At 41.5% G+C, this 22,977-nt stretch overlaps 1 protein-coding gene across 3 annotated transcripts in view; it reads right to left on the reverse strand.

Moving 5' to 3' along the window:
- b4galnt4a (beta-1,4-N-acetyl-galactosaminyl transferase 4a) overlaps positions 1–21,744 on the reverse strand; it is a 157,612-nt gene extending 135,868 nt beyond the window's left edge. The window contains exons 1-3 of one of the 3 annotated variants that reach the window (XM_039807651.1): positions 21,662–21,744; positions 20,672–20,723; positions 12,103–12,399 (exon numbers count right to left, since the gene is read on the reverse strand). In XM_039807651.1, the coding sequence (XP_039663585.1) occupies positions 12,103–12,244 (142 nt within the window). In that variant the 5' untranslated portion in view covers positions 12,245–12,399; positions 20,672–20,723; positions 21,662–21,744. Of the gene's footprint in view, positions 1–12,102; positions 12,400–20,671; positions 20,724–21,136; positions 21,153–21,661 lie in introns of those variants that run through there. The other 2 variants (XM_039807652.1, XM_039807650.1) reach the window with 2 other exon arrangements.
- Positions 21,745–22,977: the final 1,233 nt, after the last annotated feature.

Below are 22,977 nucleotides of genomic sequence, written 5' to 3' on the forward strand. Positions count from 1 at the left end.
GAATCTAAAACTCAAGACATCAAAAACAGCTACAGGTAGCGCTAATACGTTGTGTTGCCCTGCTGTGCTCGGATAAAACTACTATAGGCCTACTCAGAATAATTCTCATCTCCACGCAACTTTTTCTTCACTGGTCTTCTATTTTAGTTTATACTATTGTCACTGTTTGCTGCTTTTTTATTGCTGTGGTACATGTTGCCGCTGTTGTGGCACACCAAGAGCTTCAGACTGAATAATACAGCAAGTCGACCAAACCAGCCAATTAGCCAGCCAGACAATCTGAAAACCAACCGTTCTGCCACAACACAGAGGAGTTTCTGCTATGTAGAGTGTCAGAACGGGAATGAGAACAGATCACTGAGTCATATAATACTGCCTGATATATACTATACATGAGACAAAGCCAAGGCTGAGATAGAAAAGTGATAAGTGATTTTTTCATTTGTTATTTGATGGAAAAGCTAACCTAAATATTAGAGAAGTGGCCTTTCCAGGATGTCCTGCCATGCCGGAGAAAACCTGTGTGTGGTGGCAGTTATAAATTCACTCCCTGGTTGTGTTGTGGTACCCAAAGCATCGCAAAATCCCTATATGTTTGAAACTTTTAACTGCCACGACAGTCAACAGTGACGTCAGGGGAAACCTCCCAAAAGCATGTTGTAGTTTCAGGGCGTTTTCACACCTGCCTTGTTTAGTTCGGTTGAATCGAACCCTGCAGCGACCCCCTTGATACGGTCCGTTTGAGCAATTGTGTGACAGCAATCGCACTCGGGTGTGGACCAAAACAACCGGACCAAGACCGCCTCCTCGTCGGAGCTTCGGTACGTTTCGTTTGTGGTGAGAATGTGATCCGACACCCAACTACCAGGTGTTGGCCGCATGTTGGAGCTGAACGGCTCCTGTAATCAGGCGTGCTTTGCAATCTGCGATCCGGCAGAGCATGCAAACTGTAGCAGCTTGCAATGTTTCTGTCACAGAAATAGACTGCGCTCAAGCTCGCCGCTACTGGCATCTCCGTGGTCAAACCAGCTGCCGCTAAAGATGGAGAGAGATGCCGGCAGAGCGAAGTCCCGGTGAGCAGAGTAGACCTAGTAACATCGCTCGCGAAATAATGTCTGGAAAATTATTTGGTTACACTTTACTTGAAGTTTTCTACATAAGAGTGACATGACACTGTCATGAATGTGTCATAAAACATTATTAACAAGTCATAAACGTTTATGACTTAACGCTTTTTTAGTAAGTGTCATTCGGTTTTGTCATGACAAGTCATGGTTAGGGTTAGGGTTAGAGTTAGGGTTAGGGTTCATGTGTCATGACTGTGTCATGACAGTATCATGTGAGTGTCATGTGTTCATGACTGTGTCATGTCACTCTTATGTAGAAAACTTCAAGTAAAGTGTTACCAATTATTTTAATGAATACATGGAGATGTGAGAAACATGCATTAGTCCAGAACACGGGACCTTCTTCCTGTATTTACTTTCTTTCTCCCGCCCCAGACACATCTGACCAATAAGCGGAGTGAATATTCTTGCATGGTTTGTAGTGACGCATTTTGGTTCGCTTAGATTTTTCACCGTGTGAAAGGAAACCGAACCAAGGGGGAAACGCTCCAACTTTTACAAACATTTCGGACCAGAGCAAACAAACTACAGGTGTGAAAATGCCCTTAGATATTGAAATGTCTTTTTTTCCCTGCATTTTTATAATTCATTGGTTGCTACTCACTAATGAAAACCAGCTTGCAATGATGTGACATTTGTTAAGATGCATAATCCATTAAACAGCATGCTTTTCATAAGTAAACACAATTTTTTTTCCATTGCATGGTACCTGCTCGACTTGTCTCTACTCGCCTTTTTTGGGTTTTCCATTACGAAAAAAAGAGTAGTCAAGTCGAGCCGAGCGGGTACTAGCAGTGGGTAAGTGCCAATAGTGATGCAGCTGTAAGTGGTGCCCTCCATTACCTTCACAGCAATGTAACCTTTACCAAAAATAAAAGCAGCAGATAATGTTCACGGTTATGGATTCCTATTTCAAGCAAGTTACTTCTTAAATTCACATATTCATTTTCATACAATGCACAATTGAGCAAAACCAGAAAAACATTTAAATCGCCCATATTATGCTCATTTTCAGGTTCATAACTGTATTTTAAGGTTGTACCAGAATAGGTTTACATGGTTTAATTTTCAAAAAACACCATATTGTTGTTGTACTGCACAGCTCTCTCTCACTGCTGCAGATCCTCTTTTCACCTGGTCTCTGTTTTAGCTACAGAGTGAGACCTCTTTTCTTCTTCTGTACTATCTTTGATTGCACTCGCACATGCGCAGTAGCTCAGATGTAGAGCATGTCAGCTAGCTAGCTCCATAGACAGTAAAAGAAAGGTTGTTTCTCCAACTTTGGTCAGTTACAAGGCAGGATTAGCTGGGAGACTTCTAAATGAGGGCACACATGTAAGTAGTTCTTTTGTAGATTATGGTTAACTTGTGTGTGTTGTAGCAGTGCTTTGCTATTGAGAACGACGTAGCATGCTAGCGTTAGCGTTAGCGTTAGCCGAGGCCGATTTTGAACAGCTCACTAGGAGACTGAAAGCAGGACACATTCAGAAACCGTATCTCACTCAAAACAGCATGGATGGATTTTTTTCAAAGTTTGTATGTTTGTGGAAGCACCAGAGACACAAAAGAACACCCCAAATCCCAGAAAAAGTGTTTTTTTCATAATATGGGCACTTTAAAATCTGTGGAATGCCAAAGAAAATGGAAAGACTAGAATATGCAAAAACATTTGCCATAAACCATTTAACCATCACATCCATCACAACCATCTCGTTTTGTTTACTTGAAAACGGTGACTGAAATTTCTTTGGCAGCTTGGTTTATTAACCTCGGTTTATATTGCCTGCAACTTTTCGCTGCAGTATTGGCCACAAATAAACTAAGCTCTTACAAATAAAAAAGTTGTCGGTAAAAGAAGCAGAAAAAAAATAAGCGTTGAAAAATTATCTTGCACCAGAAAACTCAACAGCCACTTTCACTGATCAAAACATGAAAAACTGATTTTCTATTAATTGTATTGATTGAGACTAGAATATGGAGGGATAAACAAGAACTTGAGTATGATACGCTGAATACAAAAAGTTCAATTAATGAAGAGATGTTAAAATTCAGTTCACACAGATGGGGCAGCTCTCAAAGCAAGTATGCACAGTTGTACAAACACAAACACAGCTCCAGAGTAAACTGGAAACTCTCCTCTTCTCTTGAATATCTTTCCTCATGACTGGCCACAACAGAAAAAAGGGAACAGTGTTTGACAGCGCTCCGAGAGCTATGCTGCACTCCTTCACAAAGTAGCTCACATGGTAATCAAGCCGGCGAGCAGGCCTTTCAGACGCAAAACAAAAGAATGACAAAGTGCAGCCCTTGTCCTCTCTCCTTCTCATGCTCTCTTCTCTCGCCTCCTCTGATACTCCTACGCTTCAAGCCGAAAAATGAGATAAAGATGGAGACAGTCAGATGTGAAAGATAACTTGGATGAGAGGTGAGATGGAACGAGAGGAGATAGAATGTAAAATGTGATATAAAAAAAAAAAAAAAAGCTATAATAATACAAGATAAAAGAAAATAAGTCAAAAATATACACCGCTCAGCTCAAATAAGCAGAATGCAAAAATGCTACTAGAGTTTCACAGACCTGCTGTGGAGCAGTGGGGGGCCTTATTACCACCTCTATCACATACTTGGGTTTTTTATCCAATTGTATATATAGCCAGATATAAAGCACAAGATATAGTTTTATCTAAATAGCAGCCAGACATGTCAAAGTGAAGAAAACATTCCCACTCACTGCTCAACTTTACCCAGCAAGCTTTTCTAAATGGAGATGAATTCCTATCCCGCCTCCAGATCAGGTTCCATGAATGTGTAAATATTCATAAGTGAGCATTGAAAAGTCAGAATGTGCATGATAGTGATTTCAAACAAGGGTGAAAGGGAATACGAGTGAAAACTAAGAAGAGAGCTGCACGCTGGGGCCGGCACGCTACGGTCAATTTACTCTCTTATATCAAGTGTATCCATTGTTATGACTTTTCAACAGAGCTGCAAAAAAAGAATCCACACAGCTGCTTTCAATGCAACCAACACCCCTGTCTCTTCTGTCTCTGAGGTGTGTCTGTCCCTCGTCTCTGATCCTTTCTCTGTCTTTGCTGCGAGCCAGCACAGCCTCGAGGAGAGGTGACCTTTTCCGTTAACCACCGCTACAGAAAGCTCATTCTGAGCAGCACGGAGCACACAGACACACACTCTTTGACGATTGATTGAAACCCTGCAAGGTCTGGATCACTTACAGTAAGGCAACACCAGAGCTGATACAGCCCAGCTATGAAAGAAAATCCTTCTGCAGAGGTGGGGAGTAAAGAGCGGAACCCAGCTCGAGCGCAGGGAAACTGACAAATCCCATCATGGCAAGGATCATGATCGTCTACAGTCGATACTCCCACCTGACATCTGTCTCTATGGCACTCCCGCTTTTCTCTTTCGCTCTCTGATGGTTTCTCATTTCTTAACACTCACCAGCAACTCACTGGCTTTCTGATTCACACTCCCCTCCTCTGTGTCTCCCAGCAGTGTGCTAGTAAAGTGTTCATATTGTGTGGGTTTTTATCTCTCTACTGAGGAAAATTGGTCTTAATTAAATCTTGATGGCATTGTTTAACAGTGTGATTGCTGCATTATTAGACACCCTTGCTGTATAAGGTGGATAGGATACACCTGAACAGCTTTCCACAATGAACTGCATCTGATGTGTACACGCCCATGTAGGAACCACAGTTCCAGGTACTTGTAACAGATTACGCCGATTGTACATGGTGAAGGGCTGGGTTTATTAGAAGTCACAGCCACATCCCCTCCTGGTGCATCCTGCTGCATGTCCCACCTGTTGCGTGAGAAGGGTGTCCTTCTTCTGCCCTGTTCCTCCTCCCCAAATGCTCGTCCACCACTCGCAGCAAGTGCGCCAGCGGGCAGACAGTGCCATCATTCAGCTGCTTCCCCTTCTGCTCGGCTAAACACTGGGGCTAAAGTGCATACGGCAGCGAGATCAGGGAGGTGCGCGGACACAGACAGATGCAATAACACACTCGGTAAACACAAACTACATTACACATTCATATTTCCCTCTCTTTTACACTAAATCTCTCTGTTACACACACACACACACACACACACACACACACACACACACACACACACACACACACACACACACACACACACACACACACACACACACACACACACACACACACACACACACACACACACACACACACACACACCCCTCCTGCGGCAAAGTCATGGCAATGGGCCAGAACTCCCATATGCACGGAGCAGAGCTGGTACCTTGATGGTGGCTTGTTAGGCAGGCCAACACAAATTTCATTAACCCAGAGGTTAACACACTCTGGACTTGTGTTTTTCCAACGCTGTTGCTCACCTTCAAACCTAGCCTCCCTTCATCTCCCTATATCCACATATGGGGGGGGGGGGTTATGGGAATGTAACACATACTAAGTGTGAATTCTTTTAGCGCAGCTCTAAATTCTGTCCAGTAGCACGGTGCATTTGCTTTAGCATTAGCAAGAAAACATGAAAAATGAGCGAGAGACTGCCTGAACATAATTTTAGAAATGCACGTGTACATGAGAATAAGCATATGCACAAATATGACAACAAGCACAATGAAATATAAGCCAATGCATTGTACATAAGAGATATAAGAGATTATTTCCCCCTCTTAGTCCGTCTGTTGTGTCCACGTCCACCACAGAGGTCCTACAGCATCTAGGCACGCTGAGGACGTAGGGTGAGTTGTTATGGCGACATCATTCATCCTGGCTGTGGAATTACCCAGAGACAGAGATTTACTGGGTTGGTCAGGTAAGCTGTGGGGCAGATTCATGGTTGAGCTTCTGAGAGTCCCCATCCCAGCTCCCCAGACACAAGCTAACAGTGGACTGACTGCCACATGCATATGCTTTTACGGCACAACCCTTTAAATGAAATAAGAAGTGAAAGATACAGTCGCTTCAAATGAAATGACTTTCGTATATAATGCCGTTTTCCTATATCGGTATTGTTATATCTAATCATTTCTCATGGATAGTGAAGCTATATGCACAGATTATACTGCAAGATTCCAGTTTTCAATTTCATAATCACAGCACTGAAAACATCCAGGTTTCTGCAGCAATAACTTCCATCTGAAAATCAAATTATTTGCTTGCACAGTATCAGAAATATTTCTGTTAAGCCAGCCAAACAGTATGGCTCTAAAGAATATAAATCACCACATTAGTACAGCTCCAATTTCAAAATTCACCCCTTTCAGAATGTCTCCTGATGAAAAGCTTTTTTTCCCATTTTCATTTGATTAACAAAGCTCTTCCACCGTGATATAAAGGCCCAGCATTCCTAAATGGAAGCAATTTTTAAAAGCCGCACCACCCAGCTGGGTTCACACGTGTCACCGGTTTAACATGCCCAAACCACTTTGTTGATGCAGACTTGCAGATTGCACCCACGCTGGGCCCGGTTTCCCTATAAAAGCTGCTAAATTCAACTGTCACGCACCTAAGATATACAACATGACTGCCTCGGAAATTGCTTTTTTACCAAGCATTAGGTTGTTTATGTCTTTTTGTTTCTGTTCTTCCTTCTTCCATTAACAACTGTTCTGTTTCATCAAAGGGGAAAGTAGGCACCGAGCAGCTGCATTATTCACAGATCTGAAAAGGTAATTGACAATATTCATTGTTGCATGAATAAATGATCACATAAAAGCTGCTGTGTACATTACGTGTTTAATCCCTTACACACACGAAGATGGCAAAGTGGTTCTGGCCGAGGTAAAGCTGACCGACCTGACAACCACAAGAGCTAAAATTAGGGAAAGTGACATCGGAGGGCATGGTTACCATGACAGCGAGCCAGCCTGAGGGTGTTGCTGCTAAGATACAAACCACAAGCCAAATCCAACATGATACTGAACTGCAACTTTATCCAAGTGTTTGAATGTGAATGTGTTTCTTTGAGTCAGTTTTAGCTTTCTCTCAAGCGATATTGACACGACACTGCATACAACAAGTTGTGTGCGTGCTTTATTTTGAGTCTCCCGTGAATATTAAAAGCATTCAAGCTTCCTCAAAACCTGTGAATTCATCGGCCTTGATAAAATAAGCCCAGAGACATCCCACCACGTTCCTCTCCCATATGTTGTCTCCCTGGGCAACCAGGCAGCCAATCTGTCGAGGCCCCTGAGACTTCCCCTTCCGACTTCCTCCTTATCCCTTCTGAGCGGTGATGATATGAATTGTATGTGCGTATTATGTGCCATTTTACAAAAATATAGGCAACATATTTGTGTGTTTATGTGGCGGTGGTTGAGTGTATGCATACGTGTGTGTACGTCCACATGTGTAATCATAGTTAATCAATAGAGGCCTGTATGTAGCAGCCAGCCTCCTCCTCCTCCCTCCTCCTCCTCCTCCCTCCTCCTCCTCCTCCTCCTCCCTCCCTCCTCCTCCTCCCTCCTCCTCCACCTCCTCCTCCTCAGTGGACCTGTTGATGCTGGAAAACAGGGGGTTGTTGTACAACTGGGTGGCCGCATAAATGTGGCACTCATCTAATATGCACCGCAGCACTGCCTGCCAACACACTTCCTCATTGAAATTCTGATTAAATAAAGCTAGTCTGGCCAGTGTGCAATCTGAAAACTATTTAATTATACCTTTTTGGCTTCCCCTGTCTATAGAGTTACAAAAGCTACCTTGGCTTTTAAGAAAAGATAAATGAAGGCCTCAAGAAACACCCACACATACACAAAAGTCCCATTGGTATTGCTCATTGTGCTGTTATTATATTTTTTTTGACTAACAAGGGCAGCATATGTAAATGATACATTCATACACAAAGCAAATCAAGATTGTTCTGTTTTTTGTGCGTTCCCTAACCTACAGTTTTCTCGTCGGGCATCTTTCATAGGGCAGAAAGTAACTTCAACTTATAAAAGTTTTTAGAAACTAAAGTTCCTCACTTCTCTAACTACTGTTCGTGTGTGTGCCATTATCTCCCGGATATTCCTTCTCTCTCTCTCGCTCTACTTGCTAGAAAAAAAAAAGAAAGAAAAAAAAAATAATAATCACAAAAAAGGTGAGTGCACTGCCTATCACCATTCAATCATCAGTCTTTCACACAGCTCCATCCTGTACTGAATAATTTAGCAACAGAAAATGATGGTCCATTTCAATACATTCGCGGCTGGCTTGGTGTCTGAATGATGACAATTTGGAATCCAAATGACCTGATGACACTTCTGCGTAATTGATTTCTTTGTCTACCAACCACAGTGGGAGCTTAATGACCACATATGACTTCCAAGTAATGACGTGCCCGTCAACCTATTCAAATAAGTATGTAGACTCACTGGTGTCAATTGTACGGTTGCCATTATGTAGACAAGGTTAATACATAGGTTGCCTGGTTGGGTAAGTAATGTCATAATGCTCATTTAGACCCAGCAAAACCCATTAAACATAGGACGTAAATGTCACTAGCCAGGTGAAAACAAAAGGATTCCTATTTGAAGCTTGGTCAATGCAATCAACACCTGCCGAGAGCGCTTTCCTTTCACTGCCACACCCAGACGTTGTCAGCCAGTCCACAGGGACTTTTCCTTTCCATGACTGGATTCCCATATATTTAAACATATATAGTCTTTTGTTGTGCCTCTACCAGGACACACACAAGCAGGTTCATGCATATTACAGCCAATTGCAAAGAGTGGTTGCAGCTGGTGGATTTAATGCTCCAAAAAAGGTATCAATATAGGAGGAGATAGACAAAAGGCAGTCCCTCCAGAAAAACGCGATTATGCGATCGCATAATTCAAAGCATAATCAGCCAAAGTCCGCATATTCATGCGGGGGCGTCATTTTTTCAAATATGCCGCACTTTCGCCGCATAAATTGCCGATGTCCGCACAAAATATGTGGTGCTTGCATGATTTCATAATCCCCGCATTTTCGTTGCAAAAAAGTTACATATATCTTAGCAGAAAGTTGAAAAAAATTTGCGTTTACTTCACCATAGACAGTATGTACTTCACACAAGAGCAGCCATTTTCCCCTGTTGCCATGGGAACGTTATGAAGTGACGTAATTACGCAACGTGAACATCATCGAAAAGCAGGGTTGAATTTGACATGTACTTTGAGTCTCTTAAGTTGGTATCCAATAAGAAAGCTATCTTAATATCTGATGTCTACTCAAATTTCTTTGTTTAAGTGCTCCTGCGGTCTATATTATTAACGATTTTTGAAAGTCTGTCTCTTTTGTATCTTTTATTTCCCTCTGTTTAGACTATTACTTTTATTTTTACTTTAATATTATATTATTTGTATATATTTTTGTATCTTATTTGTTTAATTATTGCAATGACTGAATATCTGTAAACTATTTTTGGAAATTAAGTTTAAAAAAAGTAGGGTGTTGGGGTAATCACTTTTTCATCAAACCGCAGTTGTTGCAAGTTCCCAAATTTTTTGCAAGTTCCTGCATTTTTTGCAAGTTCCCGCAATTTCATCTCATAAAATTGCATAAATATCCCGCATATTCCATCGCATTTTTTAAGAAAACGTGCCGCATAATCAAGGATTTTTGCCCGCAACAATCACAAAAAAACGCCGCGTTTTTCTGGAAGGACTGAAAGGGCAACCAAAGTGTGTAAACAAAGCACGATTCAAAGCATTCACAAAAGTCATTGCGAATGTTTTACGAAGTAGAAAATGTATTCAGCGCGTTTGCTTAGGTCTTAAGGATGCACGCAATGTGTTTCAATGAGAAATGTTGAATTTATTACAAAATCGTGTTTGTCTGCCATGAAGACTCCGCAGGGTACCATTAAGAAGGCCTCTTCTCAAAGTCTCAGGCCTCTGCCCCCTCATTATGTTGACCCAGTCAACCAACACATGAGCACACTGAAGTGAGTAGGCTGAAGTTTGAAACACTTGACAGAATGTGTATAAAATCATCAGTTGTAAACCGTCTCCAACACGCTTTAAAGTTATTATTCACAATTAGATAAGACGCTGCCTCAATGGAGCACTTTATGCCAAGATGTTTATACAGTAAATCTCTTAGGTCTGCTGGTCATACGCCAATAAGACATTATCTAGTGGAGGAAATACTAGCAGCAATCAGTCTGATATATGGGCTTTCTCAAGGAGAGGATTTGCCTGAGATAAATCTAATTTCCTCAAAAATGAGGACAAGCGGAGTGGAAATTTGACAAATTGTCATTTAATATTCAAATAAGGCAGGACACACGCCAAAAAGTAAAATTACATTATTTCTACCTGCCCCACCTCAGTGCTAAGAAGAAATTAAGTTTTTTTGTGTGAAGAGAATACTGCCAGCCTGATATGAATATTTACACACTTCATGGAGCCCCATTTTCAGTAATGGCTACATCTCACTTAGAAACCCTTGGTGCGAGAGCGGACATGTTATTCATAAGAGGTTAAGTGAGTTGACCTGCTCAGATGCGTGCTAAATGGAAGACAGTCAATTAGACACACTGACCAGCAAAATACAGCATAACAGGGTCCATCCTTGCAAGACAGTCGCAGCAGATGAGTCACAAAGGCAGACCATTAGTGGTATCCCTCAAATGAAAAACACAGTAATATTGAAACTATCAGCGTGCAACAGGCTTTGTGATTTCAGAGAATGAAAACTGCAATTCTCTTGGGCAAGTTAACACAAAACCAGCAGCAACAGTGCAGCGACAGCAAAATCACAAAGGCTAAGGAATGCAAAATGCAATTATATCTGATATATCTGCTGGTATAGGAGGACTGTATTCATTACATCAACTTTAGTGTCTGTATGTGTGAGAGCACCTTTATATGGAGCAATGCAACACAATAGTTCACATCCGCCTAACTAAATCTAAAAACTAAATCCAGTCTGTCGCTGGAAAAAACCCACGGCTGAGATCAGAGACAATGAAATGATCCCTGTGTGTCAGTGCCGTGCGGGTGCGTGTGCGTGCGTGTGTGTGTGTGTGTGTGCGTGTGTGTGGTGTACACTCTTCAAGGACATTAGAATCATTGGGTATCACTTTACACAGACAGCTGCAGGAGATAGAGTACACCACCATCCTATGTTGAATCATGGTAGTAGGTGATGGTACGGTACATCACCCAGCACCTTTTATCAGTATTTCTTTCATTAATAGTTGTTATTTCTGTACAATACTCTGCATCATCCACTGTTACAACCAGCCGTTCATGCTGTGCACAGTGGCTGCAAGCTATCAAGCATTGGTAATAAGAAGCATCACAGCAGCAGGTGGAGATCTGCCTCCCCAGTAGTGCCAAACCTCTGGTATTTTTCCAAGTCTGACTGGCATGCCTGTGACCTCTGAAGCCACCTTTATGAACAGCCCTTTGACTATTAATGTTGAAGGCGGGGGTCTGGCTTTGGACCTGGTCCGTCACGGCAGTGCTCTTTACTTAGGCTGCAGAAGGAAACTATTTCTAATTTATGAGACGCCCTGCATCTCTGGGTTACTACTTCTCTAGTCCTACACATCACACAACCCAAGGGAGAATAATCAGTATGTGAAAGCCAGCAGGGCTGTTGTTTCAGGGATTTTTCATAAATCCATGAGACAAATAACAATATAAAAAAGGGACTTTATGTTTATACTGACTTGAGGAGTTTTGGTATCTGACACGTATTATATGTGCCTTAGGCACATAGGCGACTATGTGGTGAGTTTATGGTGGCCTTGTCATGTCATCTTAATATCCCTATAATAGTCCTGCAGGAGGCAGCTGTACCGGTGACTTTATAGTGATGTTACAATAGTTTATGGTATTACCTTCTGAGGTATAAGTAGTCATAAAGGGGTTGTTAAATAGCCTTTAAAATGTTTTAAGGGGCTTTTAGTTCTCACTTAAATTTTACAAAGTCTGAAAGTGTTAATACATGAGCTAAATAGACAGGTTTATCGCATAAAAGCCTACCTTTTCCGTAGTTGAAGTGGAGTTTGATGGTCTTGCCCTGGTTGATGTGCAGGTAGGTGAACCACACGGCGGAGGTGAGCAGTACCAGCAGCAGCAGGAGCTTGAACTGCTTCCGGATCTTCTTCACGGGGAAGCGCAGCATCCTGGCTCGAACATCCTCCGGTAGCCGCCCGGTAGATAGTCAAAACGGGTCCGGAAAGTGGTCACTCTGGCGCTGCTGGCGTTTGGTATTCTGGCTGTCCGCGGCTCTACTGACGGTCTACCTCTCCCGGTCACAGCGACGGCATCCCAGGCAGCCTGCGAGTAAACAGGGAGTGGTAGTGGAACTACAGCCTTAAAGCGCGTCTCATTCCCCCAGATCCACGGGGTGACAGCAGCGCCAAACTCGTCGAAACCTCAGATCTGGGTCCAAACACCTCTGTGGCAGTCATTGCTAATGAATAAAAACCCGTCTCCCCCTTTTCCCTATGAATAGCGTGGCTTGTAAGCAGGCTTCCCTGCTGGAGTTTCCAGGCGGATAGGGTAGCAGGGAAAAGGCTGCAGATCAAAAGCCGCTAAATTCAGTTAAGAGTGTGGCCGAGGGAACAAAATAGCAGTCCGGCGATAATCTACACAAATCCCCTGTAGCTCAAGCCTTTGCTTGACACCACGACGCTGATTATTTTATCGGCTCGGAGAAGTCGATCCCCCGCCATGGGGTTAGCGCAAAGTACCAAAGAGCAAGAAGAGAAATTGAGCTCCCATGTGGAGAGGTGATCGGACAGAGCATTTCCACAGAGCTGCAGCACTTTCCTTACAGAAAGACGCTATGCTTTTGAGATGCTTTTGAATCTTTCCAAATGAGTAGCCTATAGGCTACAAATTAAATTCAAAGGCCTTCAGTGAAATATGACAACCTTCAACTCACTGCCCACTGGGAAGGTAACCTGAGCAGGGAGAGGTTAAGGTGGGAAATCAACCAAATATTGCCAAGAGCCCTGTGCGCTGTATCTATTGTTAAACACAGGTGAAACTGAGACTCTGGCTTCCGATCGAGGGCAGCGGACTCAGATGGAGCGCGTTTTTATTGAAGTGACGGGAGAGGAGGGGCGATCAGCTGTCATCAGCTCCATACTCGGGCTGGTTTGAAGCCCCGCGGCGAGTAAATATTAAACCGATGTAGATTCAAAACCTGAATCCTCCATGGCGCCGAAACAAGAGAGAGGACTGTTAGAAATATTCAAATGTGAATGTCCGATTTACGGTCCAGCTAGGGAACGGATGTCCATGTGCTCCGGCTGGTCCGCTATCTCGCGGCAGGTGCGTTTCATCCAATTCTCCCAAAGTACCTGCGTTGTCCGAGTCCACCGTGCGTGCGAGAGAGAGAGAGAGAGAGTGAGAGAGAGATCGAAATCAAATAACCTCATCCGGATTTAAAAAGATAAACGGCGGCGATGCACTGCCTTGTGTTGTTATTCTGTCATGAGCTTTTTTCCCTTTAAAACGCCGCAACAGCATCGTCCAGCCCGCTTGTCGCCGCGCGCAGGGAGAAAAAACTGAGCTGCAGGAAGGGTGTCGCGGAGAAACCAGCAACGAGAAGTGATGTAACCAGGACAGAACATGGTTTTGTTTTGCTACAATGAAACACGTAAGGGTATCTCCTTTCGCTGCACAGCTCAGTACGCCCATCAATTGAGCATCTTAACGGTGCAGAGCAACCTAACCTGGGCAGATGGGGGTATGACGAGTCTGGCATCCAATTACAACCCTGCAAAGGGTTCAGAGGAGGCGGGACGACAACGTTCGCCCTCACCGTTGCTTTGTACTGGTATGATCCATCATCCAATAGCTGGACGCGAAGCCTGAGCCTTGTTAAGCTTTCCCCCGTTTCCCCTGAATTCAATGCCCCCATGCTAATTTGATAAACAATGATCAGTCGATTTGCAGGTAATGGAGAAAAAAAAAAAAACTCAAGAAATTAAATTACTGTAATTATTGATTGATCTAAATGCCATCTGTGCAGAGAAATACTCATTTTCTGTCAGTGTTGGGCTCTAAACAGTTAATTGTCTTTCAGGAATTATCATTCTTCATAGTAGCTCTTTCCATCAAACTGTTAAATCCCTGAACTGGATGGTGATATAGCTTATTTGATATTTCTATTTGTTTGAGATCAAATTATTAGATGCCTCTTGCCTCTTGCTCTAATTCCACTGTCCTACGTCCTAAGTAAAAAAAATAAAATAAAATAAATTCAACTCCAGTCTTATATATATCATTTTAATTCGGCTGAAATAACATCCCTTAAATTGGCTTTGCAGTTCGTTACACAGCTCGTTACAAAGGAATTGCACGTTTGTTGTGTGTGTGTGTGTGTGTGTGTGTGTGTGTGTGTGTGTGTGTGTGTGTGTGTGTGTGTGTGTGTGTGTGTGTGTGTGGGGGGGGGTATGTGTGTGTGTGCGCGCGTGTGTGGTGGCACCCTGCAGACACGCTGAGGATATGCGCTTGACTGCCGCCCTCTGGTCAAAGATAAAAGAGCAATGGCTACATTAAAAGCAACCGGGTCGTCACTAACCTTATCGTTGAAGCAAAGTAGGTTGTGGTTCAATCTTATTAGACACAATACAAGTAGAGAAATAACAAGTTTATATGCCTTTATATTCCATCTTACCATCCACAAAACTAGTCTCATTCATATTTTAGCAACAGACTGATCCAGTAAGCCGTTTTCACAGAAAACATTTTGCAGAAAACATTATTTTTTTTCATAGCAAAGAAAAGCACAGGTGTAACTAATATCTTTAACGATGGCGTTGCACCATTTGGGTTGTTTGTATGATGATGGGTACCTGGACCCTGGAACTAACACACCTAACAGCTATTGTTTATGTTATTAATTCCTCCTGTGCTTTTCCTGCTATGACAGGTCAACATGTCTGCTATAAAAAGGCCTGTATAGACCTTTATCCCGGCAGACATGTTGACAGTCATAGTAGGAAAAGCACCGATGTATTCAAAACCATTAATGATGGCTGCATTCCACTTAGGAGAGGCCCTGGTATTGTGCATGCTGACTCACTGAAATAGCTTACTGGGACACTTGATGGAACTGAGCCATTGTTAAGGTTATCAATTTCAGCTGTGCTTTTCCTACTATGACAAGTCAAAATGTCTGCTGTGAAAAAAGGTCCATTCAAAGCCCTTTGAGGGGTGGGGTGACTAAAATAGAACTGAATTCAGAAATTTACATCTGCTCAGGTTGATTTTGGGCAGAGATTAATACACTAATAGGATACTAGTATAGTAGAATAGTATAAATCCATACTACATAATAATAAGCAGGGTTTCACGCAAGTAATGTGCTCACACTGGACAAGTGAGAATGTAAAAAAAAAATAAAGGTTTGAGTGTGCTATCGATGTATACAACTTTCCCACAATGTAATGCACAAAAGAATTGATGAAGCTACTCATAGCTGAAAAAAAAAAAATCTAATTATGGATGGTGGTGACACAATTACATTTTCCAAAAGCTTTTCTTGTCTCTTTGTTAGGTTTAATTGTGATTCTGAAGTCGCAGTTTAATTAATGCCTGACAGTGTAAGTATTGTATCATTTTCTGTTAGGATAAAATGTTTTAAGTATGCTGATTTCTTGTTTACAAATGAAAAAAAATATATATACTACAGAGAATATTATATAGTACATACCATATTGGTATGGAGAATTGGGACACTGAGAATAATGAAGGTAAAAAATGTCTCGGTGGATTAATGAGGACTATTGTTGTCTGCTCCTCAGATATCTGCAGGGTAAACTGGGACAGCTAGCTAGACTATCTGTCCAATCTGAGTTTTCTATCGCACGACTATTTTGCAGCGGCTCCGTGCGGCGCTTAGCGGCGCCCATGACGATTCTGATTGGTTTAAAGAAATGCCGTTAAACCAGAGCACGTTTTCCTCGCATCCCCGAATGCTATGTGGAGTAGCCAGACCCTCCTTCAGCGCGCTTTGGAGGAGGGTCTGGCAAAGCGGGACTACTACGCACACAATTCTGAGTAAGAAGATGTCTCATCAGGTAGATTGAGTCAAAATATCTGTGTGTAGGGGCTTTAATATAAAAACAAACATAATGTGTGAACGAAATGTATCATTCACTATATGTTGACATGCATTAAACATGTGGTTTATCCCCAGTTGAATACAAGTCCAATCATTCAGCTATGATAAGCTATTGATGCCATTATGAATCTAGATTAAGGATGAAAGGGCACGAAACCTGTTCTCTAAGAATATGACCTCAATTTAGTTTGTCCCAGCTGTGCCTTCTGAATCAGTCGGACCACAAACAATAATCCTCTGTCTCCGTGGATTAATAATGTAATCTTCAGAGCAAACACTGAGCGTAAATGAAATGCTTAGGTATTCATCTGGGCCGTATTGAAATGAGTACTTACTGAATGACCTCAGCCAAACATAATTTACGCTGAAAACAAAACTTCACGGCTTACACCTTGCTTGGGCTGTTGCAGGGCAAACTGAAGGCATTTCATCACACACGCCGGGTTTGAAAGTCATCCAAAGTGTGTAATCAAATAGTTTCATGTTTTTTTTTTGTTTTTTTTTGTCCTTCTCTCTATTGGTTGCATGACATTATCATGGGCCTTTGGAGCCTCTGATTCTTATACCTCTTTATCTTTCATCGTCTGACTAGTTTTTGTTAGACTGAAGACAAAAACAAGTCTATTTTCTACTCCGTCGATTGGACCTGACATTCTGTCTGTCTGCTCCACTGTTATTTCTGTTTCATCCGAGGGCAGGCGAGCATCCAATGCACAGCAAGGGACCTGCACACTTACAAACTTACATTAAAGCTAGACGGAAAGTTTGACACCCTGCTTATGGCTCCATATATTGGTGAGAAGCACAGGTAGAGAGAAATTGGCTAAGAGATAAGTGTGATATTATCTGAAACACTTTCACATTCAGGTACACCCGTCTTTTAGTTTCACATTTAACTCATGCTGTGGCCGGGTTGGCTCAGTGGGTAGAGCAGGCGCACATTTACTGAGAGGTTTATGCCTCGACACAGAGCTCAAGGGTTTGAATCTGACCTGTGACAATTTTACGCATGTCGTCCCCCCTCGCTCTCCCCTTTCTCACCTAGCTGTCCTGTCAAATTAAAGGCGGAAAAGCCTTCTTCTTTTTTTTTTTAACTCATGCTGTTTTCCCTCTCTGCCTTCTCTCTCTTTCCTGCCGGCAGAAACATTTGGCACGTACAGTAGGTACCACCCTCCAGGGATGTCCATGCTTGGATGAATCCAGGAGGAGGAGGAGGAGGAGGCGGTGTACAGTGGAATGATATGGACAGAGAGGGTGCTCAAGGTGGGGACTGATAAAGGTAGGGGAGCTGCTGTCTCCTGGTGTATTCCAGAAACCAAGCCCACAGGGAGGAGTGAATGCCCAGTTGGCTGTGACAGGTGCCAAAGTGTGGCGCTGAAGTTATGATACGACTGAGCACAGCCGAGGGGGAGGCAGCATCACTAGGGACTCGGTACGCAGAGAGCATCATCTCAGAGTGTGATGGTGTTTGCATTTTTTGAACAGAGAAGATGCAGACAAGCAAGAGAGGAGGAACTGGCCTCAAAAACGAGGCTGCCACTGCTTTAATAACAAAGTTATCTGATCCAAGACTTGCAGCTTTTAAAAACTGATCTTTTACTAATGCAATGCTTGTCTGTCTTTGTCTATATCTCCCCTGGCTGTCTGTCCCTCCGTCCATCAGCCTTCCTCTCCTTTAGTCTCTGCTAAGCATCTCTCCTCTGCCTCCTCCAACCCTCTTTTTTTTTTTTTCCACGGGCAGCACAGCAGCTCGCAGGCTTTGATAAGAGGTCTGAGCTAAAATGTCACAGGGATTAAGGGGTTTTGCTTCCTGCATCCCGCCGGATCAGTTCTGCCTGCCCTCTGTGCCTGAGCTTCCTCCTCCCCAAACAGGTGTGGAGTGGCATTTGTTTCTGCCCCCGCTGTGCCCTATTGAATTTCCTTCTGGGGGAAATAACATTCTTCCAGGAGGGAAACAGAAGATTGGGAGAGGTAAAGTGAAGGTATGAGGAAGATTGGGGTGAAAAGAGGAGTGGAGATGAAGCAAGATAAATTGAGAGGGGCACGGATCAGGGGAGAGGATATTATATATATTTTATATATATATATATATATATATATATATATATATATATATATATATTATATATGTGTTTTCTTTTTGGTTAAATGACAGTATTCCTGGTACAGTTAGTCCATACTGTATATTCCTCACCAACAAATGCATGCAAATACAAAGTAAATGGTAAATATGTTTTAAAAGTTATAGTTTCATAAGTTAAAAGTTTGAGAAATTTACATTTAATCATTTCTACATTCACCCCTTCCCCTCCCCCACACCCCTCCCAGCATCCCACAGACACATACCAAAGACGCATGCACTCTTCTGCAGCTGTTATCTCCGAACACAGTTAGACAGATCTGAAAATTAGATCTCTCCAGAGATGTGCAGTTCAGACGGAGCGTTTAATATCACACAGCGACAGCTGCTGCCATTTTAAACAGCATTCTGCAGTGTTTTCTATGACTCGGTCTACTAAAAGTTTGAGTAACAAATGACCACACGCGCTCACTAGTCCACCTTAATCTTTGCCCTACAGATCTGCAGCTACTGGAATTTTGTCAGTCCTCAAAAATATTGTCAGTGGTGTTGTTGTGCGTTTGCCGTGGCGAATTACACAGTGAGCTACATTCCCATCTGAACAGGGGATGTGTCAACAGTAAACAACACAGCAACAGTAGCTCAGCTGCCAGTGTTATATTGGCTGTAAAATTGGGTCTTCTTCAGTTTTCTTATAATTTGTTTATTCTGAGGATACAGTCAAAAGGAAGTGTGCATTACCAAAAGATATGAAGAAGACAAGAAGATTTTTTGGGGGCATTTTTGGCCTTTATTTTTGAGAGGACCGATAAAGACACAAAAGGGGGAATGACACGCAGCAAAGGGCCACAGGTCGGAGTCGAACCCAGGCCTGCTGCGTAGAGGAGTAAACCTCTATATATGGGCACCTGCTCTACCAACTGAGCTATCTGGGCATCCGACAAGAAGGTTTTTGTTGACGATAGTCAGGCCGTTTTTCTCAAAGCACATATTGTATTTATCATGAAGCTACTAAAGAAACTCAAACAACTGAGATCAAAGTGACTACTTTATGTCTTTCATCAAGAGTGAATATCCATGGCATTAGATGGCAGAAAAACAGATTGACAGAAAAAAAACAGCAGTCGCACAAAATAAAATTCTTCCAACTCATTCATTCATTCATTATGTTTTGTGCTGTATGAATGTGCTATGAGAGAAATCTAGGTCATTTCTTCATCATTAGTATGCCAGCCAGGTGTAGCGCAAAGAGGATTAAAGGGAAGTAATGCCAATGGGGCGCTCTATGTCTATCTCCCCTCCCTCTCCTCCCCTTCTTTCTCTTTCTCTCTCTCTCCATATATATATATATCTCAAACCAAACAATCATACTTAACTGCTCCCTGCTGTCACCTCAAAGAGCATATCCATGACAAGTAGCCCAGACTTGTAATAAAACATTCATGCATTACCCAGCTCCAATGTTGAGCTTGTTTCAAGCCCATTAAACAAGGAATATTTTCTCAATTTCAATTGCGACGTTATGTGAGATCATAAAAGCCAGGGCCAGATCATTTAGTCAACAGGTATGCACGTGGGTGCTTATAGTGTCTCCCCTGGGACTGCTTCTCCCAAAGAACATGGTTTTTGAGGTGTAGTGAGTAGTGCTGAATTAATCTAATCTACAAATATGAGCAACAATCATTATCTCATTGTGGAAAACCTGGAATAGGTCCTAATGAAGTTGGTAAGAGCGAGGAGGAATTTAGCACGGGGGATGGCAGTACAGCAAGCTTCAATATACTATATCAGTTATCTAACTAGCATCTATTAGCCAATAGAGTGCTGCAGGAATGAGTCCTAAAAAGATGTTCACGTTTTGTTCTACAACATAAAATACATCAGCAAATAACCCATCAGAAAGGAGGAATGACATGCAGCAAAGGGCCACAGATTAGAATTGAACCCGCAGCCGCTGCAGCAAGGACTGAGCCTTTGTACATGAGGCACATGCTCAACCAGGTGACCTACCCAGAAGCATGACGCATTGTTGCTCTATTCTCTACTTTTTCGAGGAAACACAAACATAAATAATTTGTAGGTAGGTAAACAATGCATTCCTTAAAACAGTTGAGCAGGATGCATCATTTTCCTTGAGCGAACAATGTGTGTAGTGTAATATTTAGGAACATGAACTTAATAAGGAATAATTGTTAACTACTGGCTGTTTGCCATTCAGAGTTAATCAACAATTCAAAAGTAAGAGTTAATTGTTAGTTATACATTTTTTGGCCATTATTTGCTGGTTTGTCTCTCACTTGTTCCTTCGTAACTATCCATGCTTTTACCATATTACGCACAAAACCAAAATAATACAAATTTGAAAAGTTTACTCAAGTGAGTGTACTCACAAAGATGTCTATGTATCCACCAGCCAAGGATTCACTGAGGTGGGTGTGTATTCTGCAAAAATGAAAAAAAAACTTGAGTAAGCGATAAATAAGTTGTCTGGATAATACAAGGATTGAAAATATTATTTGATGATCTTTAGTAAAACAAAACAAAAATTATCAACAGTGTTTCACAAAGCATCTGTTGCCACCCCAGTTCAGGTCTGAATCAGTGACTGTAAAAAGAAGGTCTGAATACATTAAAACAGCAATACCTGATAAACCATTGCAGCTCCAGTCAATGTGTAGGAGGAGGTGAAAGAATCAGTTAAACTGCATTAACGTTACATTTTCTTTCCTGACAGTAAGGCGTTGGTTTGAATATTTTGCTGACATTGGTTATTTTAAATGTAAGGTTAATGTCACATTTGAATGAAAAAAAATATACACAAATTTAAAACTTTATAACAAAGAAAACTAACTTACCATCTCAAAAAATAAGCATGAATCAGCGGATTCAGGTCTTTAGTGATTTCCCATAGACTGTTAATATTAATATACAGTCTATGTGATTTCCCAAAGGTTTAACGTTAACTAACATTACGTGGTTAGCTAGCTAGCTAGCTAGCCCCAATGTAACTCCAATCAATGCCACTCGTGTAGCTAGCCCCTCCCCTCCAGTGCAATTCAATGCAAGATACATTTGGCAAACTCAACTTATTGTAAAGAATGTTCTCTTGTAAAGGCTGGACGTATTGTTGTTGTGACATGAATGACAAATAAATATCAACTTTCTGTAGCCTGTTAAAGCTTAATTCTGTTTTACAGTCATATCACACTCTGCTTCTATTGCTCCTGAGCGTTTGTTTTTGTCCCTGTTAGCATTTTTCATAACGTCTTTTGGGGCTTATTATCTTTTTTTTTGTTTACAACCAGTGATGGACTCGTCGTTTTATGTTCTTTTTCTGCATTGAAAACATCAGGAGACACCCGTCAATGGGAGACACTTACATTTTGAGGAATTAATTCGTGGCAGCAAACCGGAACCACTGACGTGCACGAGAAGGGTCTTGCGGCCGGGTGCGGGGTACCCGGGTACCGGGTAGGTGAGCGCGCTAGCCTAGCCCTAGCAAATCTAGCTAGCACTACCAAGCTAATTTGCTAGCATGTCAAGAATCGCCCTATTGAGATGCTGAGCTAATTTAACTTAAATGATTTGAATCATTGATTAATTGAATGTACACAATCTGCAATTTAATGATGCATCACTCTGGATCCATTTCCATAACCTACCTATGACTATATTAAATCAGCCTTTTTTGCTACTATTATTATCAGCTCTTATGATCATTTAACTAGGTTTATAATATGGCAGACTTCAACACAAACGCCTGGTAGTTCTTCTTTACCCAGCAATTTTTACCAGCTAAAAATAATTTTGAAATGTTAATCTGTAATATTTTCCAATTATTTGGATGACCCAATTAATTTGGAACACAACGTGCTGGTTCCAGACCATAGACTGTTAATATTAACTAATTTATTTTGCAGTCAATGGTCCAGACATAATTACTTCTTATTTAATATGTTTTTCATTAATTTTATTATGATCATTACATAAATAAATAAATAAATAAGACATAGTGATACAAATAATCATTGGAATATACAGACAAAATATAGAATTTAACCATGAAATTGTGAAATTTTTAAACTATGAGATACTACTTTTTTTATCCTGATTGGATGATAATGTGCTGAAAGCTTATCCCATTAACTGGCTTTGCTCTGTTTGTTTTGATTGACAGGCAAATGTTGTGAATAGTAATTTGGGAAAATGGCATGGACAATTTTGAATTTGTGAAACAAAAACGGCTAGAATTAAATTAAAAACGACCTGCAAAATAGGTAAAAAATAAATAAATAAAAATTAGAATTTTACATTTTACAATTAGCTGAAGTTTAAAGAAAATACATATGTCACAATTGTATGGTCTGTATTTCTTATGATTATTTATTTTTTAATAATGCATTATTTAAAACTAAACATTGTGTCTGTGGTTCCTAATAATTACTAATAGGTTGCATAGCTGGTTCATCATGTGTTAGAGAGGCTGTCAAGTTGATAACAACCCATAGATCAGTGCTCGACAGATTATATAGCCTTGGACGTCCTGAAGGGCACTGAAGAGGTAAGTACACACAAGGTCACAGACCAACAGAGAATGATAATATTGTTTGTAACATGTATTTTTTTTTGTGATCAATTTCTTTTTTATTGGCACCTTCAGACATACAGAACAAATTACACAACGTGTGACCGGTAA

Source organism: Perca fluviatilis, chromosome 8, assembly GCF_010015445.1.
Source record: "Perca fluviatilis chromosome 8, GENO_Pfluv_1.0, whole genome shotgun sequence".
In the NCBI taxonomy this organism is placed as follows: domain Eukaryota; kingdom Metazoa; phylum Chordata; class Actinopteri; order Perciformes; family Percidae; genus Perca; species Perca fluviatilis.